The sequence below is a fragment of the Hyperolius riggenbachi genome, chromosome 7 (genome assembly GCF_040937935.1).
Source record: "Hyperolius riggenbachi isolate aHypRig1 chromosome 7, aHypRig1.pri, whole genome shotgun sequence".
Taxonomy (NCBI): Eukaryota; Metazoa; Chordata; class Amphibia; order Anura; family Hyperoliidae; genus Hyperolius; species Hyperolius riggenbachi.
Genome location: NC_090652.1, coordinates 313,909,414 through 313,933,013, shown reverse-complemented (window position 1 = coordinate 313,933,013; position 23,600 = coordinate 313,909,414). Strand labels below are relative to the sequence as shown.

At 47.0% G+C, this 23,600-nt stretch overlaps 1 protein-coding gene across 33 annotated transcripts in view; it reads left to right on the top strand.

Annotated features, from left to right (window-relative positions):
• The window catches only part of CLASP1 (cytoplasmic linker associated protein 1), a 320,170-nt gene that overhangs the window by 96,655 nt on the left and 199,915 nt on the right, over positions 1 to 23,600 (top strand). For 32 of the 33 annotated variants that reach the window (XM_068246166.1, XM_068246161.1, XM_068246163.1 and 29 more), the window contains exons 7-8: positions 1,201 to 1,298; positions 18,885 to 18,952. In XM_068246166.1, the coding sequence (XP_068102267.1) occupies positions 1,201 to 1,298; positions 18,885 to 18,952 (166 nt within the window). Of the gene's footprint in view, positions 1 to 1,200; positions 1,299 to 1,359; positions 1,454 to 18,884; positions 18,953 to 23,600 lie in introns of those variants that run through there. The other variant, XM_068246186.1, reaches the window with a different exon arrangement.

The following is a 23,600-nucleotide window of genomic DNA, read 5'->3' as shown; positions in this document are numbered from 1 at the left end:
CTGTGACTGCGCACAGTCCAGTATAGTGTTCCTGGGCAGGGAAGGGATCTGTGACTGCGCACAGTCTGGTGTAGTGATCCTGGGCAGGGAAGGGATCTGTGAATGCGCACAGTCCAGTATAGTGTTCCTGGGCAGGGAAGGGATCTGTGAATGCGCACAGTCTGGTGTAGTGATCCTGGGCAGGGAAGAAATCTGTAAATGCGCACAGTCCAGTGTAGTGATCCTGGGCAGGGAAGGGATCTGTGAATGCGCACAGTCCAGTATAGTGATCCTAGGCAGGGAAGGGATCTGTGAATGCGCACAGTCCGGTGTAGTGATCCTGGGCAGGGAAGAGACCTGTGAATGCGCACAGTCCAATATAGTGATCCTGGGCAGGTAAGGGATCTGTGAATGCGCACATTCCAGTATAGTGATCCTGGGCAGGGAAGGGATCTGTGAATGCGCACAGTCCAGTATAGTGATCCTGGGCAGGGAAGGGATCTGTGAATGCGCACAGTCTGGTGTAGGGATCCTTGGCAGGGAAGGGATCTGTGAATGCGCACAGTCTGGTGTAGTGATCCTGGGCAGGAAAGGGATCTGTGAATGCGCACAGTCCAGTGTAGTGATCCTGGGCAGGGAAGGGATCTGTGAATGCGCACAGTCCAGTGTAGTGATCCTGGGCAGGGAAGGGATCTGTGAATGCGCACAGTCCGGTGTAGTGATACTGGGCAGGGAAGGGATCTGTGAATGTGCACAGTCCGGTGTAGTGATCCTGGGCAGGGAAGGGATCTGTGAATGTGCACAGTCCAGTATAGTGATTCTGGGCAGGGAAGGGATCTGTGAAAGCGCACAGTCGGGTGTAGTGATCCTGGGAAGGGATCTGTGAATGCGCACAGTCCGGTGTAGTGATCCTGGGCATGGAAGGGATCTGTGAATGTGCGCAGTCCGGGGTAGAGATCCTGGGCAGGGAAGGAATCTGTGAATGTGCGCAGTCCGGTGTAGAGATCCTGGGCAGGGAAGGGATCTGTGAATGTGCGCAGTCCGTTGTAGTGATCCTGGGCAGGGAAGGGATCTGTGAATGCGCACAGTCCAGTATAGTGATTCTGGGCAGGGAAGGGATCTGTGAATGTGCGCAGTCCAGTGTAGTGATCCTGGGCAGGGAAGGGATCTGTGAATGTGCACAGTCCAGTATAGTGATCCTGTGCTCTTTCTCCCCTGCAGGTGCGGGACGCTGCAATAAATTGCCTGGTGGAAATCTACAGACATGTGGGAGAACGTGTTCGCGCTGACCTCAGCAAGAAAGGGCTTCCCCAGTCTCGGTGAGTTCTCAGGTTTCCTCCTCTTCTGTTTTCTGCTTCTGCATTCCCTTCCCAGTGTGTTTATGCTCAGTCACCAGCCTGTCCTTTCCTATGTAAGAGAAACCGATTTCTGTCGGAAGATGCCTACATTTCAATATTCTCTTCATCTTGGGAAGGTAGGTGTCTTTTGTCATCACTGATGGAGAGGTTATTCTTGCTTGTGAATTTAAGCTGAATTTGTGTTTTTATTAAACTTACTAAACTGTTGGCGTACAAACGGGCCAAGAGTTGTCCCATACCTGCTGATGGAGGAGCCCTGAAACCTGCATCTCTTGTGTGTGAAAGTTTATGTTCCCAGGAAATTCCCACTTTTTATGCCACGCAGAACGGTGTGATCCGCTTCCTCGCTGGCTTGTGATGGGCACAGTAAAGTGCTGGTTCCTGGGTGATGCGGATACATACATATGCCGTCCCCATTGCTGGGATCCGCTTCCTCGCTGGCTTGTGATGGGCGCACAGTACGGTGCTGGTTCCTGGGTGATGTGGATACATACATATGCCGTCCCCATTGCTGGGATCTGCTTCCTCGCTGGCTTGTGATGGGCAGAGTACAGTGCGGGCTCCTAAATGATGCAAATACATACATATGCCATTGACTTCAGCAGTTAGCGCCTCTCTGTCTGCCAGTTAGTCCTGATGACCGTTTACTAACTTCAGATAAGCACAGGTTCATTTTATAAAGGATTGCGGCAGTGTGTCCTCATGTCTAACACTGTGGCTGTAATGTGTAACTGGTGATATATATATATATATATTTTTTAATAACCTCCATATTTTAAAATGCTTTCTTTTATGTCTATCTTATGCACTGATCTGTACTTTCTCTAATGGCCATCAAAGTTGTGCAATCAGCAGAGCTGCTAAATAACTTTTATAGTCTACTTCCACTAGGACATTACATTTTGCATAAGTTTTTCCAGTATGTACATTTTCACTTTTTTATGCAAATTTTAATGTGGATTTTTTTCATATGCGTCTAACAATCAAATGCCAAAGGCGTGAGTGGTTCAAAGATCTGTAACATGCAACATATATTTTATTCTGCGTTGCACCAAATGCGAAAATTGGCATTCATTGGTATCATTTTTTTTTCACATTGCAAAGGCCCGTGGAAACTACAATCACTAAAGTACATTCGTTGTGCTGCATGAAGGGTCATGAATCACAGTGGCTATAGCACTGACATCTTCTGCAGCACATTACAGAGTACATAGTCATGTCAGTGACTGTCCTCAGAGGAGCTCACACTCTAATCCTACCATAGTCATAGTCTAATGTCCTACCATATTATTATTATGTATTTATATAGCACTGACATCTTCTGCAGCACATTACAGAGTACATAGTCATGTCACTGACAGTCCTCAGAGGAGCTCACCCTCTAATCCTACCATAGTCATAGCCTAATGTCCTACCATATTATTATTATGTATTTATATAGCACTGACATCTTCTGCAGCACATTAGAGTACATAGTCATGTCACTGACAGTCCTCAGAGGAGCTCACACTCTAATCCTACCATAATCATAGCCTAATGTCCTACCATACTATTATTATGTATTTATATAGCACTGACATCTTCTGCAGCACATTACAGAGTACATAGTCATGTCACTGACTGTCCTCAGAGGAGCTCACACTCTATTCCTACCATAGTCATAGCCTAATGTCCTACCATATTATTATTATGTATTTATATAGCACTGACATCTTCTGCAGCACATTACAGAGTACATAGTCATGTCACTGACAGTCCTCAGAGGAGCTCACACTCTAATCCTACCATAGTCATAGCCTAATGTCCTACCATATTATTATGTATTTATATAGCACTGACCTCTTCTGCAGCACATTACAGAGTACATAGTCATGTCACTGACTGTCCTCAGAGGAGCTCACCCTCTAATCCTACCATAGTCATAGCCTAATGTCCTACCATATTATTATGTATTTATATAGCACTGACCTCTTCTGCAGCACATTACAGAGTACATAGTCATGTCACTGGCTGTCCTCAGCGGAGCTCACAATCTAATCCTACCATAGTCATAGTCTGATGTCCTACCATATTATTATTATGTATTTATATAGCACTGACATCTTCTGCAGCACTTTACAGAGTACATAGTCATGTCACTGACAGTCCTCAGGAGCTCACACTCTAATCCTACCATAGTCATAGTCTAATGTCCTACCATATTATTATTATGTATTTATATAGCACTGACATCTTCTGCAGCACTGTACAGAGTACATAGTTGTCACTGACTGTCCTCAGAGGAGCTCGCAATCTAATCCTACCATAGCCATAGTCTAATGTCCTACCATATTATTATGTATTTATATAGCACTGACGTCTTCTGCAGCACTTTACAGAGTACATAGTCATGTCACTGACTGTCCTCAGCGGAGCTCACACTCTAATCCTACCATAGTCCTAGTCTGATGTCCTACCATATTATTATTATTATTATTATTATTATTATTATGTATTTATATAGCACTGACATCTTCTGCAGCACATTACAGAGTACATAGTCATGTCACTGACTGTCCTCAGCGGAGCTCACAATCTAACCCTACCATAGTCATAGAATTGCAGCACCATAGTGAGAGCTGCTGAGAGGTGTGGCGCTGTTACTGGACAGCAGGGAGAGATGAGACAGAGTTTTGAGTAAGGCCCGGTTCACACTGGCATAAAATGGTCCGTTTAGCAGAAATAAATGGACTATATCCTAACGGATATGAACTGATCCTATGATAACCATTAGGATCCGTTCACATTGCTCCGTTAAAACAGATCAGTTCGGCCTTTTCCTCCAAATGGACTGCAAGTTTGGGGAGACTGCGATAAATCAAGAGCTCCAGACTCATCGCATTGACCGCATACTAACAGGACAGAGGGTCACAGAGGGAACTGATGCCCCTTTTCACAGATCAGTTTTTGATCTGTCCAGTGTGGCCCGGGCCTAGGAAAGTAAACCTTAGATGATGGGAAGTAAACGTTTTATACATACCTGGGGCTTCCTCCAGCCCCCTCCGCGCACATCGCTCCCTCACCAGTGTTCAAAGCCTCCTGCATCCTCCCATATCAGCCTTGTTCTCCGCGGCCGGCCAGCCAGGCGTACTGTGCATGTACTGCGTACCGTCGCCGGGAGGGTGCTACGTAGCACTACTGCACAGGCGTAGAACACTCCAGCCGCGGGAGCGACATGAGGTAGAGCGCCCGGCTGTACTGCGCCAACTGGCCGACGGTAACTGGGATGCTTTAGGAGAATCACGGAGGCTGTGGATGGCAGCGAGGGAGCGGTGTGCGCGGAGGGGGCTGGAGGGAAGTCCCAGGGATGTATAAAACTTTTATGCCCCCTCCTCTTAGGTACACTTTAAAGGGAACCTAAACTGAGAGGGATTTGGATGTTTCCTTTTAAACCAGTTGCCTGGCTGTCCTGCTGATCTCTTGCTGCAGTAGTGCTGATCACACACCTGAAACAAACAAGCATGCAGCTAATCCAGTCTGACTTCAGTCAGGGCACCTGATCTGCATGCTTGTTAAGGGGCTGTGGCTAAAAGTATTAGGGCCCGTTTCCACTCGTGCGGTGCGAATCGCCGTGGTAAAAATTTGCATGCGGATGCGAATTTCGCATGTGGGTGTATGCGAATTTTCATGCGAATTCGCATGAATGAGGCTGTATCCGAATTTAACCATGGCTGTGCCTGTGTGCTTTTCCATTGATTCCATGCAAATTCGCACGCATAGCGGTATGCAAATTCTGAAAACCTCAGAAATCCTGACAAGTGGAAAGAGTTGCATCCACTTGTACTTGCTATGCGAATTCACATGTGGCAAACGCATGCAAATTCGCGATCGTGGAAACGGGCCCTAAGACACAGGATCAGCAGGAGAGTCGGGCAACTGGTATTATTTTAAAAGGAAAAATCCAGATCCTTCTCAGTTTAGGTTCCCTTTAACCCTGTCTTCAGTAGGTGCGATTTGTAGTGGTGTGGTGATGTATTCTCCTGTTGACCTGTAATGGTAGCGCCACCTTCAGGATAAGTGTATCAATGCAGAGCAGTTCAGGCAGTGATGAGTCTTTATAGATGCAAATAAATACAATACAAACTGATAATCTGGGTTTTAACTTTTTGTTAAAACCCCTCCCTGTATTTATTTTTTGCTTCTAGCAACCAGTTTTATTTGCGTATTAGCATGGTAATGGTGAGTGTTGGCAGTAAAGCCAGCATTTCTGGGAACCAGCAGCCATTGTCACATACACCGGGGAAGGCAAATCCAGGGCACAGACTTCCTGTACTCATCAGAAAAGTAAAACATGAATTAATAAACTTACAGGTCACAAAAAGTACATCTGAGAATGGGCAAGTCTTAAAGGGATACTGTAGGGGGGTCGGGGGAAAATGAGTTGAACTTACCCGGTGCTTCTAATGGTCCCCCGCAGATATCCTGTGCCCGCGCAGCCACTCACCGATGCTCTGGCCCCGCCTCTGGTTCACTTCTGGAATTTCAGACTTCAAAGTCTGAAAACCACTGCGCCTGCGTTGCCGTGTCCTCGCATCCTCTGATGTCACAAGGAGCGTACTGTGCAGTCCCAGTACGGTCTGGGCCTGCGCAGTATGCTCCTGGTAACGTCAGTGAGAGCGAGGACATGACAACGCAGGCACAGTGGTTTTCAGACTTTAAAGTCTGAAATTCCAGAAGTGGACCAGAGGCTGGGCCGGAGCATCGGTGAGTGGCTGCGTGGGCACAGGATGTCTGCGGAGGACCATTAGAAGCACCGGGTAAGTTCAACTCATTTTCCCCCGACCCCCCCCCCCCCCCCCCTACAGTATCCCTTTAAGGCTCATACACACGTCTAACTTAATGCACAAACAACCATACAACAGTACCAACCTCACAACAAGTTGTTTACCTGACAAGTATGTACACACGTGCCAACCAACTCACTTAACCACTCTCCGACCGCCCAACGCAGATCGGCAGCCGCAGAGTGGCACCCCCAGGACCGGCTAACACCGATCCGCATCAAGTCCTTAGGGCGGAGATTAGCTTGGATAGCATGCGGATGGGCGCGCATCCCCGCCGACTTACAGTTGTATGGCCATGCAGCGAACTGTTATGCTGGGAGTATACAATGAGATTTTTCAGCAGATCGTTTTTCGGATCGATTTCCATTCACTTCTATGAGAAATCAGAAAAATGATCGAAAATCAGATCGGACGTGTTAGAAATTATCTATGGAACCATCTATCTACCAAAAAATGTAATGGTGTATTCCCAGCTTTAAAACAGCAGTGTGCTGAATTGTAAAAAATGGCCTGGTCAGTAGGGGGGTTTAAGCCTGTGGTTCTCAAGCAGTTAAATACTATGTGTGCAATCTAAATGACAAACTTCACAACACGTCCGCATTCAAAAACAATATAATTATTTAAGACTTGTACACACATTCGAATAGTTGGTCAGATTGATCCATTGGTTGGATCTGAGAAACAACCTGTTTATTAGTTGTTCATGTGGTTGTTCTGTCAGCTCTACACACACCCAGCATATCTTCCAACAGACAAGTTTGAAAGATAGTTGGACAGAGCGTTGGTACGCATGTGTGAGCCTTAAATCACAACTTCCTGTATCTGCACACTCTGTGATCCTTCCTCTGTGCAAGGAAAGGTTTGCCTAGGCAGCAGTGAATGCTACATTATTCCCATGTCTACTTGGACGCAATCTCTTCTCCTTATTCGCTGATGTGGCTCAGCAGTGGCTGGTGCTGTTCTGTTATGCTTTCTGCTGGCGTGAGGCCCAGAACTTCTCCCATAAGTCATTGTGTCTGCAAGGAGCAATGGAGGGGGGGGGGGGGGGGTTCAGAAACTCAGGTGTTTTGAATAGTGGGAAAATGATATAACGAGCACAGACACTATGGGAAGCTTGGCACACAAATACTCCACAGTCCTGTTGGCTCTGGTAGTTCTTGTTTTGTTTTAAATAAACTGTGGTGATTTGACTGTTGGCAGCCAATCAGGATTGAACTTTTGTTATTGAGACTGCTTTGAATTGAGGGAGGAAAGATGATTGATGCAGCAGGGATACTGTATATAACTGTGTTTGTACTGTGACAGCCATCACGTTCCGTGACGTTCTGCAGTCTCTAGTAGCAAGTAACTGCAGCCTATGGGGGGTGCCGAGGAGGACCTGAGGTTCTAGCAGTTGGTGCTGCAGGTCTTTTCTGTTTGTATTTTGTGAAAATTGCTGTCACATACAAACGTCTTGTCCTGCATTTTAAAAAACTCCCCAACACTCCAACTGGCACTTAAAAGGACATCTGAGGTGAAAATAAACTGTTGAGACAAACAATTGTATCTATCCTCCTTCCCCTAAAATTACTTTTTTTTTTTTAGATATCTGAAGTTTATTTTATATTTAAAACTAGTTTTTACTGTTTAATCATCTCTGCTCAATGACACATGCATTGCAGTATCCTAGAGCTCAAATCTATGAATTATTGGCCCTTTTTATCTCTTTGCTGCTCTCAAAAGCCATTTACTTACAGGAAAGTGCTTTATGGCTGTAATTACTTATCAGTGAGGGTCACACTATATTCTGACCCGGTCCGACCCGGACAGAAACTGTCACTTGCATACCTGATGTTTAACTCTTTCAGGCAGAGAAAGAAAAATAGGAACACAGCCTAGCTATTTGTGTGCTTGGCACTGTACATACCCATGTCTATCTCATCATGTCACATGTCACCTCGGTTGTCCTTTAAAGCATACTGGAGGCGGATGCTGACAAAAAAGATATATAGATCCTTACCTACAAAGAGGGAAGCCTGTAGATCCTCCAGAATATTCCCATGTCCTCCTTGCCCCACCATTGGCACACGTGGACCCCTGGAACATATCTGAGAGGAGCTTGTTAAATATGAGTGCTGCAGAACGGTGCTGCTCAACACCTGTGCAGTAAACCTTAGATGCCCGTCCACCTGTGGATCTGTGCTACTATGCAGGTGGAGCATGGCCACACATGCTTGAAAGGAAGCGTGGTTGAAAACTTCCACGGGGTCCCAGGCAGCGGCGGTGGTCTCAAGGATGGCACGCTAGGTAAGTACCTCGTTTTGTTAAATTTCGCCTCAGGTTTTCTTTAAAGGAAATATCCTAGGAGAAGCCTGCGCAGTACAGACCGCGAGCGAGTGATTAACTGTGGCGCAGACGCAGTAGAGGACGACCTCGCGAGGTTGACCTTTGCACCGGCAGGGTTCCTGGGGCGGTGGCTGGGACCGGAGCTGCTGCAAGGGGCTGGAGGAAGCCCCAGGTAAAGAAATGTCCTTTTTTTTTCCCTCTGAACATTCCCTTGAAGGGTCCTTTCACACTGCATAAGTCAGTGGTCCCCTATAGTATCCCTGGCGGTCAGTGGTCCCCTATAGTTTCCCTGGCGGTCAGTGGTCCCCTATAGTATCCCTGGCGGTCAGTGGTCCCCTATAGTTTCCCTGTTGGTCAGTGGTCCCCTAAAATTTTCATGCTGCCCTGAACAGGTGAAATCTACTTCCTGTCCGAGACTGACAGGTACAAACAGGATGTAGATTTCACCTCAGGCGGTACTAAAAGGGTTAAACCAAAATCGGACTACGGTATTCCTAAAAGGTCTCATAGAAACGGTCCCCTACTTAAAAACAGCTCAAGTTACCCCTTTTCATGCATACAAAGTTGTTTCCATGTTACATCATATACAGTGCTGTTTTTTATTACATGTTTTTGCTGTTTGATGCTACAGTATTTTATAAACTGTTGTCAGTAGTCTAAGAATCACATTAAAAACAATCCAAAAATATCTTTATACCAGGTGTCCAAATCAAGAGTTGTCTGAAAGTAAATCATGTATCCACATTTTGCACACAACCTGTAAACTATCTCCCAGAATGGAAACAACTGCATTGTATTAGGACTGCAGATACAATGCTTTATCTCACAGTTTATTTTCACTTCAGGTTTAGTTTAGGTAAAAAAAAAAAAAAAAAATCCGATCTTTGAAACCTGTGCAAGGCCCCTCAGATTCATGTCACATGACTGGTGCTGCTGTACAGTGACTGGTCACATGCCTATATCATATGGAAACCTTTCATGGAGATGATTTCATGTAAATGATTACTCCGTGTTTGCAGCACCTCTTCCCTCCTTCCTCTGAAGTATAATTTTAGCCTCCAGCAGTGCTGTGTTTAGCAGCTCAGGTTGTCCTCGGAGGCCGCGTGACGCAGCTGCTGACGGGACACTCCTCTTTCTGTAAGGCAGCCGTACACTGGAAGATGTTTGCAGCTGTTTATTCGCTTTGATTTGAGTGACCTGTTCTGCAGTAAGCAAGTAACAGCACAGCTACAGTTATTTGGTTTCCACACCTGCAGTAACTGAGTAACTGGCAGCAACCTTCACCCACCATGACAGTCTTTTAGTAACACTGCGGTGGTCTTGTTTTTATACACTAAAGCCAGGTTAAAGGGATACTGTAGGGGGGTCGGGGGAAAATGAGTTGAAGTTACCCGGGGCTTCTAATGGTCCCCCGCAGGCATCCTGTGCCCCCGCAGCCACTCCCCGATGCTCTAGCCCCGCCTCCGGTTCACTTCTGGAATTTCAGACTTTAAAGTCGGAAAACTACTGCGCCTGCGTTGCCGTGTCCTCGCTCCCGCTGATGTCACCAGGAGCGCACGGTGCAGGCACAGACCATACTGGGCCTGAGCAGTACGCTCCTGGTGCCATCAGCTGGAGTGAGGACACGGCCACGCAGGCGCAGTGGTTTTCAGACTTTAAAGTCTGAAATTCCAGAAGTGAACCGGAGGCGGGGCTGGAGCATTGGGAAGTGGCTGCGCGAGCACAGGATGTCTGCGAGTGACCATTAGAAGCCCTGGGTAACTTCAACTCATTTTCCCCTGTCCCCCCTACAGTGTCCCTTTAAGGATACACAGCACTGAATAGATCTGGACTGGAGGCTTTGCTCATTTACTAACATAAGTGCAGTGTCACTTGTGTCAATGATTGTGCTGTCAGGTCCCTCAAACACAGCTATGTCCTGTCCATCACACACAGCTGTGTCCTGTCAGGTCCATCACACACAGCTGTGTCCTGTCAGGTCCATCACACACAGCTGTGTCCTGTCAGGTCCATCACACACAGCTGTGCCCTGTCAGGTCCATCACACACAGCTATGTCTGGTCAGGTCCATCACACGCAGCTGTGTCCTGTCAGGTCCATCACACACAGCTGTGTCCTGTCAGGTCCATCACACGCAGCTGTGTCCTGTCAGGTCCATCACACGCAGCTGTGTCCTGTCAGGTCCGTCACACACAGCTGTGTCCTCTCAGGTCCATCACACGCAGCTGTGTCCTGTCAGGTCCATCACACACAGCTGTGTCCTCTCAGGTCCATCACACACAGCTGTGTCCTGTCAGGTCCATCACACACAGCTGTGCCCTGTCAGGTCCATCACACACAGCTATGTCTGGTCAGGTCCATCACACGCAGCTGTGTCCTGTCAGGTCCATCACACGCAGCTGTGTCCTGTCAGGTCCATCACACGCAGCTGTGTCCTGTCAGGTCCATCACACGCAGCTATGTCCTGTCAGGTCCATCACACGCAGCTGTGTCCTGTCAGGTCCATCACACACAGCTGTGTCCTGTCAGGTCCATCACACACAGCTGTGTCCTGTCAGGTCCATCACACACAGCTGTGTCCTGTCAGGTCCATCACACACAGCTGTGCCCTGTCAGGTCCATCACACACAGCTATGTCTGGTCAGGTCCATCACACGCAGCTGTGTCCTGTCAGGTCCATCGCACGCAGCTGTGTCCTGCCAGGTCCATCGCACACAGCTGTGTCCTGCCAGGTCCATCGCACACAGCTGTGTCCTGTTAGGTCCCTCACACACAGCTGTGTCCTGTCAGGTCCATCACACACAGATGTGTCCTGTCAGGTCCATCACACACAGCTGTGTCCTGTCAGGTCCATCACACACAGCTGTATCCTGTCAGGTCCATCACACACAGCTGTGTCCTTTCAGGTTCATCACACGCAGCTGTGTCCTGTCAGGGCCATCACACACAGCTGTGTCCTGTCAGGACCATCACACACATCTATGTCCTGTCAGGACCATCACACACATCTATGTCCTGTCAGGTCCATCACACACGTCTATGTCCTCTCAGGTCCATCACACACAGCTGTGTCCTCTCCGGTCCATCACACACAGCTGTGTCCTGTTTGGTCCATCACACGCAGCTGTATCCTGTCAGGTCCATCACACACAGCTGTGTCCTGTCAGGTCCATCACACGCAGCTGTGTCCTGTCAGGTCCATCACACGCAGCTGTGTCCTGTCAGGTCCTTCACACGCAGCTGTGTCCTATCAGGTCCATCACACACAGCTGTGTCCTGTCAGGTCCATCGCACACAGTTGTGTCCTGTCAGGTCCATCACACACAGCTATGTCCTGTCAGGAATGCTGCACACAGTTCAGGCTGTCAGTTCATAAGTTACTGATCACATCAGAGTGTTAACTCTCCATGTTTTCCCCGTACATGTTCAGCCAAATCTTATTAGCCACTCGGATGCAGCATCTACTGCACATCACTAATAGAGCAGTAATCCTCTAACACGGATTGCCACTGTAGGGTCAGTTTAGGATTCCAGTCTTTCCTGCCCCTCCCCTCTCCATATTTACATGTATGCTCCACTCACTCTCTCTCTCCTCCACTCACACTCTCTCTCTCTCTCTCTCTCTCTCTCTCTCTCTCTCCACTCTCTCTCTCTCTCTCTCTCTCTCTCTCTCCCCTCCACTCTCTCTCTCTCTCTCTCTCTCTCTCTCTCTCCCCTCCACTCTCTCTCTCCCCTCCACACTCTCTCTCTCTCTCTCTCTCTCTCTCTCTCTCTCTCCCCTCCTCTCTCTCTCTCTCCCCTCCTCTCTCTCTCTCTCCCCTCCACTCTCTCTTTCTCTCTCCCTCCTCCACTCTCTCTCTCTCTCTCTCTCTCTCTCCTCCACTCTCTCTCTCCCCCACTCTCTCTCTCTCTCTCCTCCACTCTCTCTCTCTCTCTCTCTCTCTCTCTCTCTCTCTCTCTCCTCCACTCTATCTTCTCCACTCAGTCTCTCTCTCTCCTCCACTTGCACTCTCTCCTCCACTCACACTCTCCTCCACTCGCACTCTCTCTCCTCCACTTAATCTCTCTTCTCCACACTCTCGCTCTTCTCCACACTCTCTCTCTTCTCCACACTCTCTCTTCTCCACACTCGCTCTTCTCCACACTCTCACTCTTCTCCACACTCTCGCTCTTCTCCACACTCTCTCTCTTCTCCACACTCTCGCTCTTCTCCACACTCTCGCTCTTCTCCACACTCTCGCTCTTCTCCACACTCTCGCTCTTCTCCACACTCTCGCTCTTCTCCACACTCTCGCTCTTCTCCACACTCTCGCTCTTCTCCACACTCTCGCTCTTCTCCACACTCTCGCTCTTCTCCACACTCTCGCTCTTCTCCACACTCTCGCTCTTCTCCACTCTCTCGCTCTTCTCCACTCTCTCGCTCTTCTCCACTCTCTCGCTCTTCTCCACTCTCGCTCTTCTCCACACTCTCGCTCTTCTCCACACTCTCGCTCTTTTCCACTCTCTCTCTCTTCTCCACACTCTCGCTCTTCTCCACACTCTCGCTCTTCTCCACACTCTCGCTCTTCTCCACACTCTCGCTCTTCTCCACACTCTCGCTCTTCTCCACACTCTCGCTCTTCTCCACTCTCTCGCTCTTCTCCACACTCTCGCTCTTCTCCACACTCTCGCTCTTCTCCACACTCTCGCTCTTCTCCACACTCTCGCTCTTCTCCACACTCTCGCTCTTCTCCACACTCTCGCTCTTCTCCACACTCTCGCTCTTCTCCACACTCTCGCTCTTCTCCACACTCTCGCTCTTCTCCACTCTCTCGCTCTTCTCCACTCTCTCGCTCTTCTCCACTCTCTCGCTCTTCTCCACTCTCTCGCTCTTCTCCACACTCTCGCTCTTCTCCACACTCTCGCTCTTCTCCACACTCTCGCTCTTCTCCACACTCTCGCTCTTCTCCACACTCTCGCTCTTCTCCACACTCTCGCTCTTCTCCACACTCTCGCTCTTCTCCACACTCTCGCTCTTCTCCACACTCTCGCTCTTCTCCACACTCTCGCTCTTCTCCACACTCTCGCTCTTCTCCACACTCTCGCTCTTCTCCACACTCTCGCTCTTCTCCACACTCTCGCTCTTCTCCACACTCTCGCTCTTCTCCACACTCTCGCTCTTCTCCACACTCTCGCTCTTCTCCACACTCTCGCTCTTCTCCACACTCTCGCTCTTCTCCACACTCTCGCTCTTCTCCACACTCTCGCTCTTCTCCACACTCTCGCTCTTCTCCACACTCTCGCTCTTCTCCACACTCTCGCTCTTCTCCACACTCTCGCTCTTCTCCACACTCTCGCTCTTCTCCACACTCTCGCTCTTCTCCACACTCTCGCTCTTCTCCACACTCTCGCTCTTCTCCACACTCTCGCTCTTCTCCACACTCTCGCTCTTCTCCACACTCTCGCTCTTCTCCACACTCTCGCTCTTCTCCACACTCTCGCTCTTCTCCACACTCTCGCTCTTCTCCACACTCTCGCTCTTCTCCACACTCTCGCTCTTCTCCACACTCTCGCTCTTCTCCACACTCTCGCTCTTCTCCACACTCTCGCTCTTCTCCACACTCTCGCTCTTCTCCACACTCTCGCTCTTCTCCACACTCTCGCTCTTCTCCACACTCTCGCTCTTCTCCACACTCTCGCTCTTCTCCACACTCTCGCTCTTCTCCACACTCTTTCTCCTCCACACTCTTTCTCCTCCACACTCTCCTCCTACACTCTCTTTACTCCATTTTCACACACTCTCCTCCACACTCCCTCCTCCACACTCCCTCCTCCACTTACTCTCTATCTCCTCCACTCTCACTCTACTCCATTTACACTCTCGCTCCTCCACTCATACGCTCTTCTTCTTTCTCCTCTCGCCCCTTCAAATTTTTTTTTTTTTTTAGGTAGGATAGGTATAGGTTGACCTCACCTTGTACGAAATCTTTTGCATGCATACTGTTTTGGAAGCTAACATCCTCCAATAGTGTAAATTGTAGCACCTGTTTCAAATGCAGTTGGGTGCATTTATGCCTATAAGGCACTGCATGCAGCCTTGTTGTTAAAGTGAACCTGAGATGAGACATCTCAGTTTCTATACTTACCTGGGGCTTCCTCAAGCCCCCTTGAGGCATCAGTCCCTTGCTGTCTCCTGTCTCCCCAGGTGACTCCTGCCCCCCCCCCCCCCAAACGGCTCGATAGCCTGGCCAAGTCACGTATGCGCAGCCCAGTCGTGCTCCCATTGCCGGGAGCTTTATGTGCCTTTGTACTACGCAATCGCGATTGCTCCCAGCGGCGGGGGAGGGTGCGCAGTTGGGCCCCGTATGCACAACGAAGCGCGACCCGGCCAGTCTACCAGCCTGTATTGCGGGTGACAGGAGCCACCCGGGGAGACGGCGAGGGACTGAGCAGCCTGAAGGGGGCTTAAGGAAGGCCCAAGTAAGTATGGAACCTGAGATGTCTTTCAGCTCAGGTGCACTGAAAGTCATTCAAGTTCTCTTTAACACTCAACACCCCCCCCCCCACACACACACAGAGGCTTTCTCTCTCACACTCTGATTCTTGCTTTACACTCACACATTCTATATGGTCTCTCACACCCATCTTTGTGGGTGTCTTTTATATATAATAGTTGTTTATCTGTACGGCAGAATATGGTATTATTAAAATAAGATAACATTTTAGGGGTGTGTGTGATAATAAAAGTGTTATGTTCAGCTGATTCTCAGAACTGATTCAATTAATCAGAGATAAAGTCTGAAGGTTGTTGTTTGTATTTCTGTTTTTAAGACAGGAAGGTTGGAAGTACTGTCACGTTTTTATCATTGCATTTATTCCTTTTGTACTTATTTCTCTCGCCTCCTGTCCTTGGTGATGGTCATCCGTGACGGAATCCCTAAGTGGGAGTCCAGACAGCAATAACAACTTTAAGGACAACTGAGGTGACATGTGACATGATGAGATAGACATGTGTATGCACAGTGCCTAGCACACAAATAACTATGCTGTGTTCCTTTTTTCTTTCTCTGCCTGAAAAAGTTAAACATCAGGTATGCAAGTGAGGGCCCGTTTCCACTATCGCGAATCCGTTGTCCGCATGTGGATTCGCACAGCCAATACAAGTGGATGGCCCTGTTACCACTTGTCAGTAATCCTGAGCGGTTTTCTGTGCGGGAGAAATCTGCACGGAAGAGCCCTCAGAATTTGTACCCCGCACACCGTTATGCAAACCGCCGCTAATGTATTTAACAGGGAAATCGCATGCGGTTTTGGCATGCGTATTTTACCGCGATTTCGCATAGAAACTAATGTTAAATCACACAGGCAATGACATGGTTAAAATCGCATAAATACTAACCTATGTTTAATCGCGGTAAAATGCGCATGCGGAATTGCACCTGCATGCGATTTCGTCAGCGGGGAACAGCGGCGATTCCGCACCGCACAAGTGTAAACGGGCCCGGACAGTTTGTCTGGGTCGGACTGGGTCTGACTATAGCATAACCCTCACTGATAAGTAATTACAGCTATAAAACACTTTCCCGTCAGTAAATGGCTTCTGAGAGCAGGAAAGAAATGAGAAGGATCAATAATTCATAGATTTTAGCTCTGGCATACTTCAGTGAAGGTGTCATTGAGCAGTTTTAAAAACTAGATTTAAATATAATATAAAATTGTGGGATATCTAAAAAAAAAGATCATTTTTAGGACGCGGAGGTTAGTATAATTGTTTATTCCCATCAGTTTATTTTCATCTCGGATGTCCTTTAAGTCAGAGTTCCCCAACCCTTTCCTCAAGGCACACCAACAGTACATGTGTTGCAGGAAACCACAAGCATGCACAGGTGAGGTAATTAGCATCTCAGCAGAGCTGATTAACTACCTCTGTGAGTTTCCACAAAACATGCACTGTTGGTGGGCCTTGAGGACACGGTTGGGGAACACTGCTGTAAGTAGCATGCTGAAAGTGCTAAGATGCAGCTAAATATCCAGTCTTTAAATTTGATCACATGATGAGGTACCTCTGTGTACAGGGAGTTCCATTGCATCATCCTGCTGTTCAGGCCAGAAGGGCACAGACTGAATCTCTATGAGAAGAGTGCAGCTTAAAGTATAGACAGTTTATGGTTTAGGAGGTGTCTGAGCTGCAGAGGACAGTCACTTTACACGCTATTTATGTGACAACAGCCAATCGGGATGCTTCTATGCTGAGAAAACAAGGCCTGCTGCTCCGGAGTAGAAGATCTGTGTGCCCAGTCCTGTGCCAAGTACCATTGATAGATGGATGATTGCTGCCCAGCTCATTCCTACAGTGCAGTGTCGGGAAGCATGGGAAAGAAGACAGGTCTTGAGGGACTCCGGTTAGGAGAGCTTGCAGAACTGCAGCTCATATCTGTCACCCAATGCAACACATGTCAGTTAACCAGCAGCTCAGAGGCTTTGATTGGCTGGATTTCATTCCATCCCTGGGTCAGTGCAGCTCTGCCTGTTAAAAGAATATGTTGCATACATTGTACACGGCTTCCCATCATCGGTTAGGCGGTAAGGCTCCCTGCACACTGCAAATCCGTTTTGCACTTCCGTTTCTGATTTGCAATTACGATTTACCCTGAATGCAATCAACAGAAAAACGGAGGAAAAAACGTAGCATGCAGTAATGATTAAAAATCGGAATCGCATGCAGTGTGCAGGGAGCCTAAAGGAAAACAGAATTGAGTTGTAGAAGTATTGGTGGCTGGGATTTACCGGTATGTGATTTCTGATTGGGAAATTATTTGAATGAACTCTTTTAAAACTGTGTTTGTATGGTCAGTTACCATTTATTGGCTAACTTAAAGATATACAAGAGTAAGCTTTTGGCTTTTGCGCCTTCCTTAGACTGAATCCTGTATGCTTCCATGACAGCTATATACATGCAACATCAAAGGGGATACAAGGGATACATGGATTTTTTAGGAAACATAAACACGTCATTATGGTGCCTTCATTAAAACAAAACATCCAGACGGTCAGATGTTGTTAGGTGATCTATTACAAGCAGATAAATGGTATGATCTGTGCTGCATGGAGTAGGCTGGAGTCACATGACCTGTGCTGCATGGAGTATGCAGGAGTCATATGATCTGTGCTGCATGGTGTGGGATCACATGGTCAGTGCTGCATGGAAGAGGGTGGAGTCGTATGATTAGGCTGAAGTAGGCGGGGTCCATATGATCTGTACTGCATGGAGTAGGTTGGAGTCGTATGATTAGGCTGGAGTAGGTTGGAGTCATATGATCAGTGCTGCATGGAGGAGGTAGTGTCACATGATCAGTGCTGCACGGCGGAGGTAGTGTCACATGATCAGTGCTGCACGGCGGAGGTAGGAGTCATATGATCTGTACTGCATGTAGTTGGCTGGGGTCACATGACCTGTGCTGCATGAGGGAGGTAGTGTCACATGATCAGTGCTGCATGGTGGAGGTAGTGTCATATGATCTGTGCTGCATGGAGTTGGTTGGAGTCATATAATCTGTGCTGCATGGAGTTGGTTGGAGTCATATGACCTGTGCTGCATGGAGTAGGCAGGAGTCACATGACCTGTGCTGCATGGAGTATGCAGGAGTCACATGACCTGTGCTGCATGGAGTATGCAGGAGTCACATGACCTGTGCTGCATGGAGTATGCAGGAGTCACATGACCTGTGCTGCATGGAGTAGGTTGGAGTCATATGATTTGTGTTGCATGGAGTATGCTGGAGTCACATGATCTGTGCTGCATGGAGTATGCAGGGCTCGCATGACCTGTGCTGCATGAAGGAGGTAGTGTCACATGACCTGTGCTGCATGGAGGAGGTAGTGTCACATAATCAGTGCGGCAAGGAGGAGGTAGTGTCACATGATCTGTACTGCATGGAGTAGGTTGGAGTCAAATGACCTGTGCTGCATGGAGTATGCAGGGATCACATGACCTGTGCTGCATGGAGTAGGCTGGGATCAGGTGCCCCCGAGCTGTGCCGCATAGAGCGGTGTCATTTTAGGTGCTGGTTTCCCTTTAACCAGTGTGGTGTGTGAGCTGCTCCTCGCAGAGCTGTTGGTGACGCCGTCCTGCTAATCTGGCTCTCTGCCTCCTCCACTGTCAGAGCATCTCATTGTTGAGACTCCTCTGTTTATAAATTGCTCTGAGCAGGCGGCGGGAGAGCAGCAGCATTAGCAGAGAGCAGAGGATCAGCAGCCGAGACTTGGATGTAGCCCGGATTATTCTCCTGGAGAGTGCAGCGCCGCTGCCGAGAGAATCCAGGCCGGATATTTGCAGAGCGACATTGCTGGAGGGAGCTGCGTTGTATGCCGTCCATCCTGCCTCTCTCTGCCTCTCTCATGCCTCTCTTTCTGTTCACAGATTGAATGTGATTTTCGCCAAATTCGACGAAGTGCAGAAGTCCGGGACCATGATCCAGTCATCGCTGGGTATGTAGAGCCGTGTGCTGCTGCGTGTGCTGTGTGTGATCTGAGCTGTAACATGCAATGAATCAGTCAGTGAGACAGATACCATCTCTGCTTGTTGCTAGGTTACCCCCAAGGACTCTCTCCTCCGAGTGCGTTCATTAGCTGACTCTCCTAGCAGAGACCAGCGTTTGTTTTGTATTTCAGTGTATTTTCCGGCTACTAATTATGCGCAGCATGTCACGTCTATTGTGTATAATTATGCAGAAGGGGCAGTCCCCGTTGGCAGAGCGGTCGTCAGCGCTGGCCTGGAACCTGTAATTGTCATATCGGCTTGTGCAGCGCTCACACATTTACAGCTAGGCAGGAGCCTGTATATTTATAGAGCTGCTAACTCCACAGTGTGTGCTCCAGTCTCGTGCCATGCCAGGATGCAGGCACAGAGCTGCCAGGCGGGCACGCCATCACACAGTACCAGGAGGCAGGAGGATGGTGGCGACTGTCACTGCATTGCTCCAATCACATGTCACACAAAACAAGGTCATCACATGGGGCTCGCTGACCCTCCCCAGCGTCTGGCCACTTTGCAGATACTATAAAATACCCCCAGTGCATCTGTGATGTGTCAGGATGGCAGAATAATAATAGAGATCCCTTTCATCAACATTAAAGGGGAACTGAAATAAAAGGTATATGGAGGCTGCTATATTTATTTCCTTTTAATCAATACCAGTTGCCTGGCAGCCCTGCTGGTCTATTTCTCTGCAGTAGTATCTGAATAACACCAGAAACAAGCATGCAGCTAGTCAGATCTGACTTTAAAGTCTGAAACACCTGATCTGCTGCATGCTTGTTCAGGGGCTATGGCTAATAGTATTAGAGGCAGAGGATCAGCAGGGCTGCCAGGCAACTGGTATTGCTTACAAGGAAATAATACCCCTCTCTTCAGTTCCCCTTTAAGACTACAACCCATAGCGGTGTGTCTGCCACTTCCAGCTGCAACAGCGCAATCACACAAACCGCTTATTGTGAAGGGTTAAAGCAGACCTGAACTCAGAACTTCCTCTCTGCTCTAAAAGATACGCAACAGCATAACATTTACAGAAAAACATTTCTTTGTTATAACTAATATAAAACCTGCAATAAATCTGCAGTGTAGCTACTTCCTGCTTTTATGGAAGCAAACTTAGGGTTAACATCCTGTGTTTACAAATTAGCTGCTCTACTGAGGCAGAGGAGAATCCTGAGCTGATACAGCTAAGAGATCAAATTAAAACTTGTGCTTAGTCACAGATGAGGGGGAATTACAGGCTAAACTATCTAAACACATACAGGGTGCTTTTCTCTGTTTTCCTTCTGTCCTGTGCAAGAGTTCAGGTCCACTTTAACAGGAACATTTTGACCTTTTAGCATAATTATAGACTGCAGGCAGAACAGTAGAGAGTATTCTTTGCAACCTGCTAGGCTTCACCAGGGCGAGATAAGAGATCAGGAAATAAGATAACAGAAGTAAATCCTTCTGTACCAGCCTGCTGCTGCTGGACATGCCAGTTGTGACCTGGTACCCATCTCCATAGACATTCTCACTAAGCTATCCTGGAGAATTGTAATTGGCCTACTCTGAGATCTGGGAAACTTTGATATAGCATAGCCACTGTACATTAATACAAGACTACCGCATATCTATCCTAACATGTAACTTTCAGAAACTAATGCCTGGTACACACCATGCAATTTCCCGTCAAAATCGATCATTTACATCATGGGCAATCTGCTCCTGATCATGCACAGGATGGATTGTGTAGTATTGATCTGAAAAATGATCCCGTTCTCGATCGAAAGCTATTCAGACATGACGTAAGTTACTGATTTGTCCCGTCGATCTGAGGGGAGATTGCATGATGTGTACCAGGCATTACACTGTGTATATTGACACCAGCAAAGAGGTCTGTTCCTTATGCTGGGTACACACGGTACGATTTTCCAACCCGATCGGTTTTTCCACTCGATTCTGCGCTCAATTCTCTTATCTTCGCTCCTTTTTCTTAGCTTTTTCCATTCATTTCTATGCGAAATCGAGTGCAGAATCGATCGGGAGTAATATCGGAGATGAGGGATTTTATCAATCGGATGCATCTATCGCACCGAAAATCATACCGTGTGTACCCAGCATTAGGTATGGAGATTGCACACTCCACTTGGATCTGTTAATTACCCTGTCTCTACGGTGGTCAATAAGATGCAAATGTTTCTATCTTTCATACAAATTTAATGCAATTTACATAAAGTTTGAATTTGGCCAGTCAAGTGCAGTAGAAGCTGATGTTGTTTGAGTTGGCAGCTGCTTGCAATTTGCATAAAATTTGCATCTAATAATTATATGTATCTGATAGCCTCAGGTACATATAATTATTAGATGCAAATTTTATGCAGAAACAGCACACTAGGCAGAAACACTAGCGTTTTTGCCATTAGTGAAAGTCCGTGGGCCGCATGTAACCGCATATATGTGCCTTTTAAAGTGTACCCGAGGAGATATGTGACATGAGATAAACGTGTGTATGTACAGTACAAAGCATATTAATAACCAGGCTGTTTTATTTTGTTGCCTGAAAGTTCATTTCTAGGCATGGTAGTGACAGCTTCTGTCTTGTTGGAATCTTGTCAGGAATATAGTAACCATCACTGATAAGCAACTTACAGCCAGAAAGGTTTTCCTGGCAGAATACAACTTCTGAGAGCAGGGAGAGATGAAATGCATGAACTATTGACCTTTTTCTAACTCTGGTTAATAGGCTTCCACTGATTATAGACAGTATAACATTCATTTCATCCGTTTATTTTCACCTCGAGTTCGTTTTAAAAACTTGCTGCATAATTTTCAAAAACATAATGGAGATGCAGAGGAATGCGTTTTTACATGTGTTTTTTAAATACAATTTACTCCATTGTTTAGTGAAAATCGTAAAAAAAAAAAAAAAAAAAAGACAAACGCACCAAAAATGAACGCCTAGTGCGCTCCCCACACTGTCCATTTCTGACCACAGAGGTAAGAAGTTTCCAAAAATCAGTGATGGCTATTGAGAAATGTGTGGAACTACGGCGACTGTGGGACAGCTGGCAAAGTTCCCGATCTGCCGTATATATTGGTTAAGCCTCAGTTCCTCTTTATATCCGTCACGTACGCGTGGGCATAGTTGGGCTGCTTTAAGGTGATGGTAAAGTCCTTGTTTCTTTTGGTTCTGATCATTGGTTTAAAACTGTTATCTCAAAATTTACTTCTGAAATGTTGTTAAAATTATTTTTACTGAGGTTAGCATTCTGAAATGTAATTAGAGGAACTGCCGCGAAAATCTTAAAATTTAAAACGCATACATATAAGAAGTACATTTATTCCAGAGTAAAATGAGCCATAAATTACTTCTCTCCTATGTTGCCGTCACTTACAGTAGGAAGTAGAAATCTGACATTACCGACAGGTTTTGGGCTAGTCCATCTCTTCATGGGAGATTCTCAGCATGGCCTTTATTCTTTATAAAGACATTCCCTGAAAAAGATTTATATAAAGTTGCTGGCCAGCCTCCCTGCTCACCATACACTTTTTTTGGCAGTCGGACGGAGCAACTGTCATTTACTAAGTGCATTTTGAAAATAAAGAAATCCCTGTGAAACCCCCCCCCCCATAAGGAGATGGGCTAGTCCAAAATCTGTCTGTAATGTCAGATTTCTACTACTTACTGTAAGTGACAGCAACATAGGAGAAAAGTAATTTATTACTCATTTTACTCTGGAAGAAACTTACTTCTTAATTGTACAGTATATGTTTACATATATTTTAAAGAGACACCGTGACCAAGAATTGAACCTCCTCCCAATCAGTAGCCGATACCCCCTTTTACATGAGAAATCTATTCCATTTCACAAACAGACCATCAGGGGGCTCTGTATGGCTGATATTGTGGTGAAACCCCTCCCACAAGAAACTCTGAGGACCATGGTCCTGGCAGTTTCCTGTCTGTGAACCTTGTTGCATTGTGGGAAATAGCTGTTTACAGCGGTTTTCACCTGCCAGCAGTAAAAATGACACCATGTGATAAATGTCAGAATGTAAATCAGAGATTTAAAAGAGTTTACAATGGGCAAACACTGACTAAATCATGTATATATAATTATTGTAAAAATTAAGCACTTTTTTTATTTCATTATTTTCACTGGAGTTCCTCTTTAAGTTTTGTGCAACAGAGGTCCTTTAAGCTAGTGAGTTTGTTGTGAAATCTATATGGAGAAGCTTGCATGTCTGATTTCCTGTTGCTCATGTCGGTTTTGTGAATGTTTACAAACAGTTCTTTTGTTTTGAGGCTGACTTGGATTCCTCTTCCTGATGAAACGCTTCCTGTTTTTACGTGTTTAAAGCTTCAGCAACACAAATCCTAGCATTAAATGTACATTTGTCTTCGGTTCAGCTGTGACTTTAGTTGAGGTTCAGCTTGGCTGCAGTTTGACCTTTTCATAAAGGGAACCCGAAGCGAGATACCAGTTGTCTGGCATCCTACTGATATTTCATGCATCAGTAGCGTCTGAATCACACACCTGAAACAAGCATGCAGCTAATCCAGTCACACTTCAGTCAGAGCACCTGATCTGCTGCATGCTTGTTCAGGGGCTATGGCTA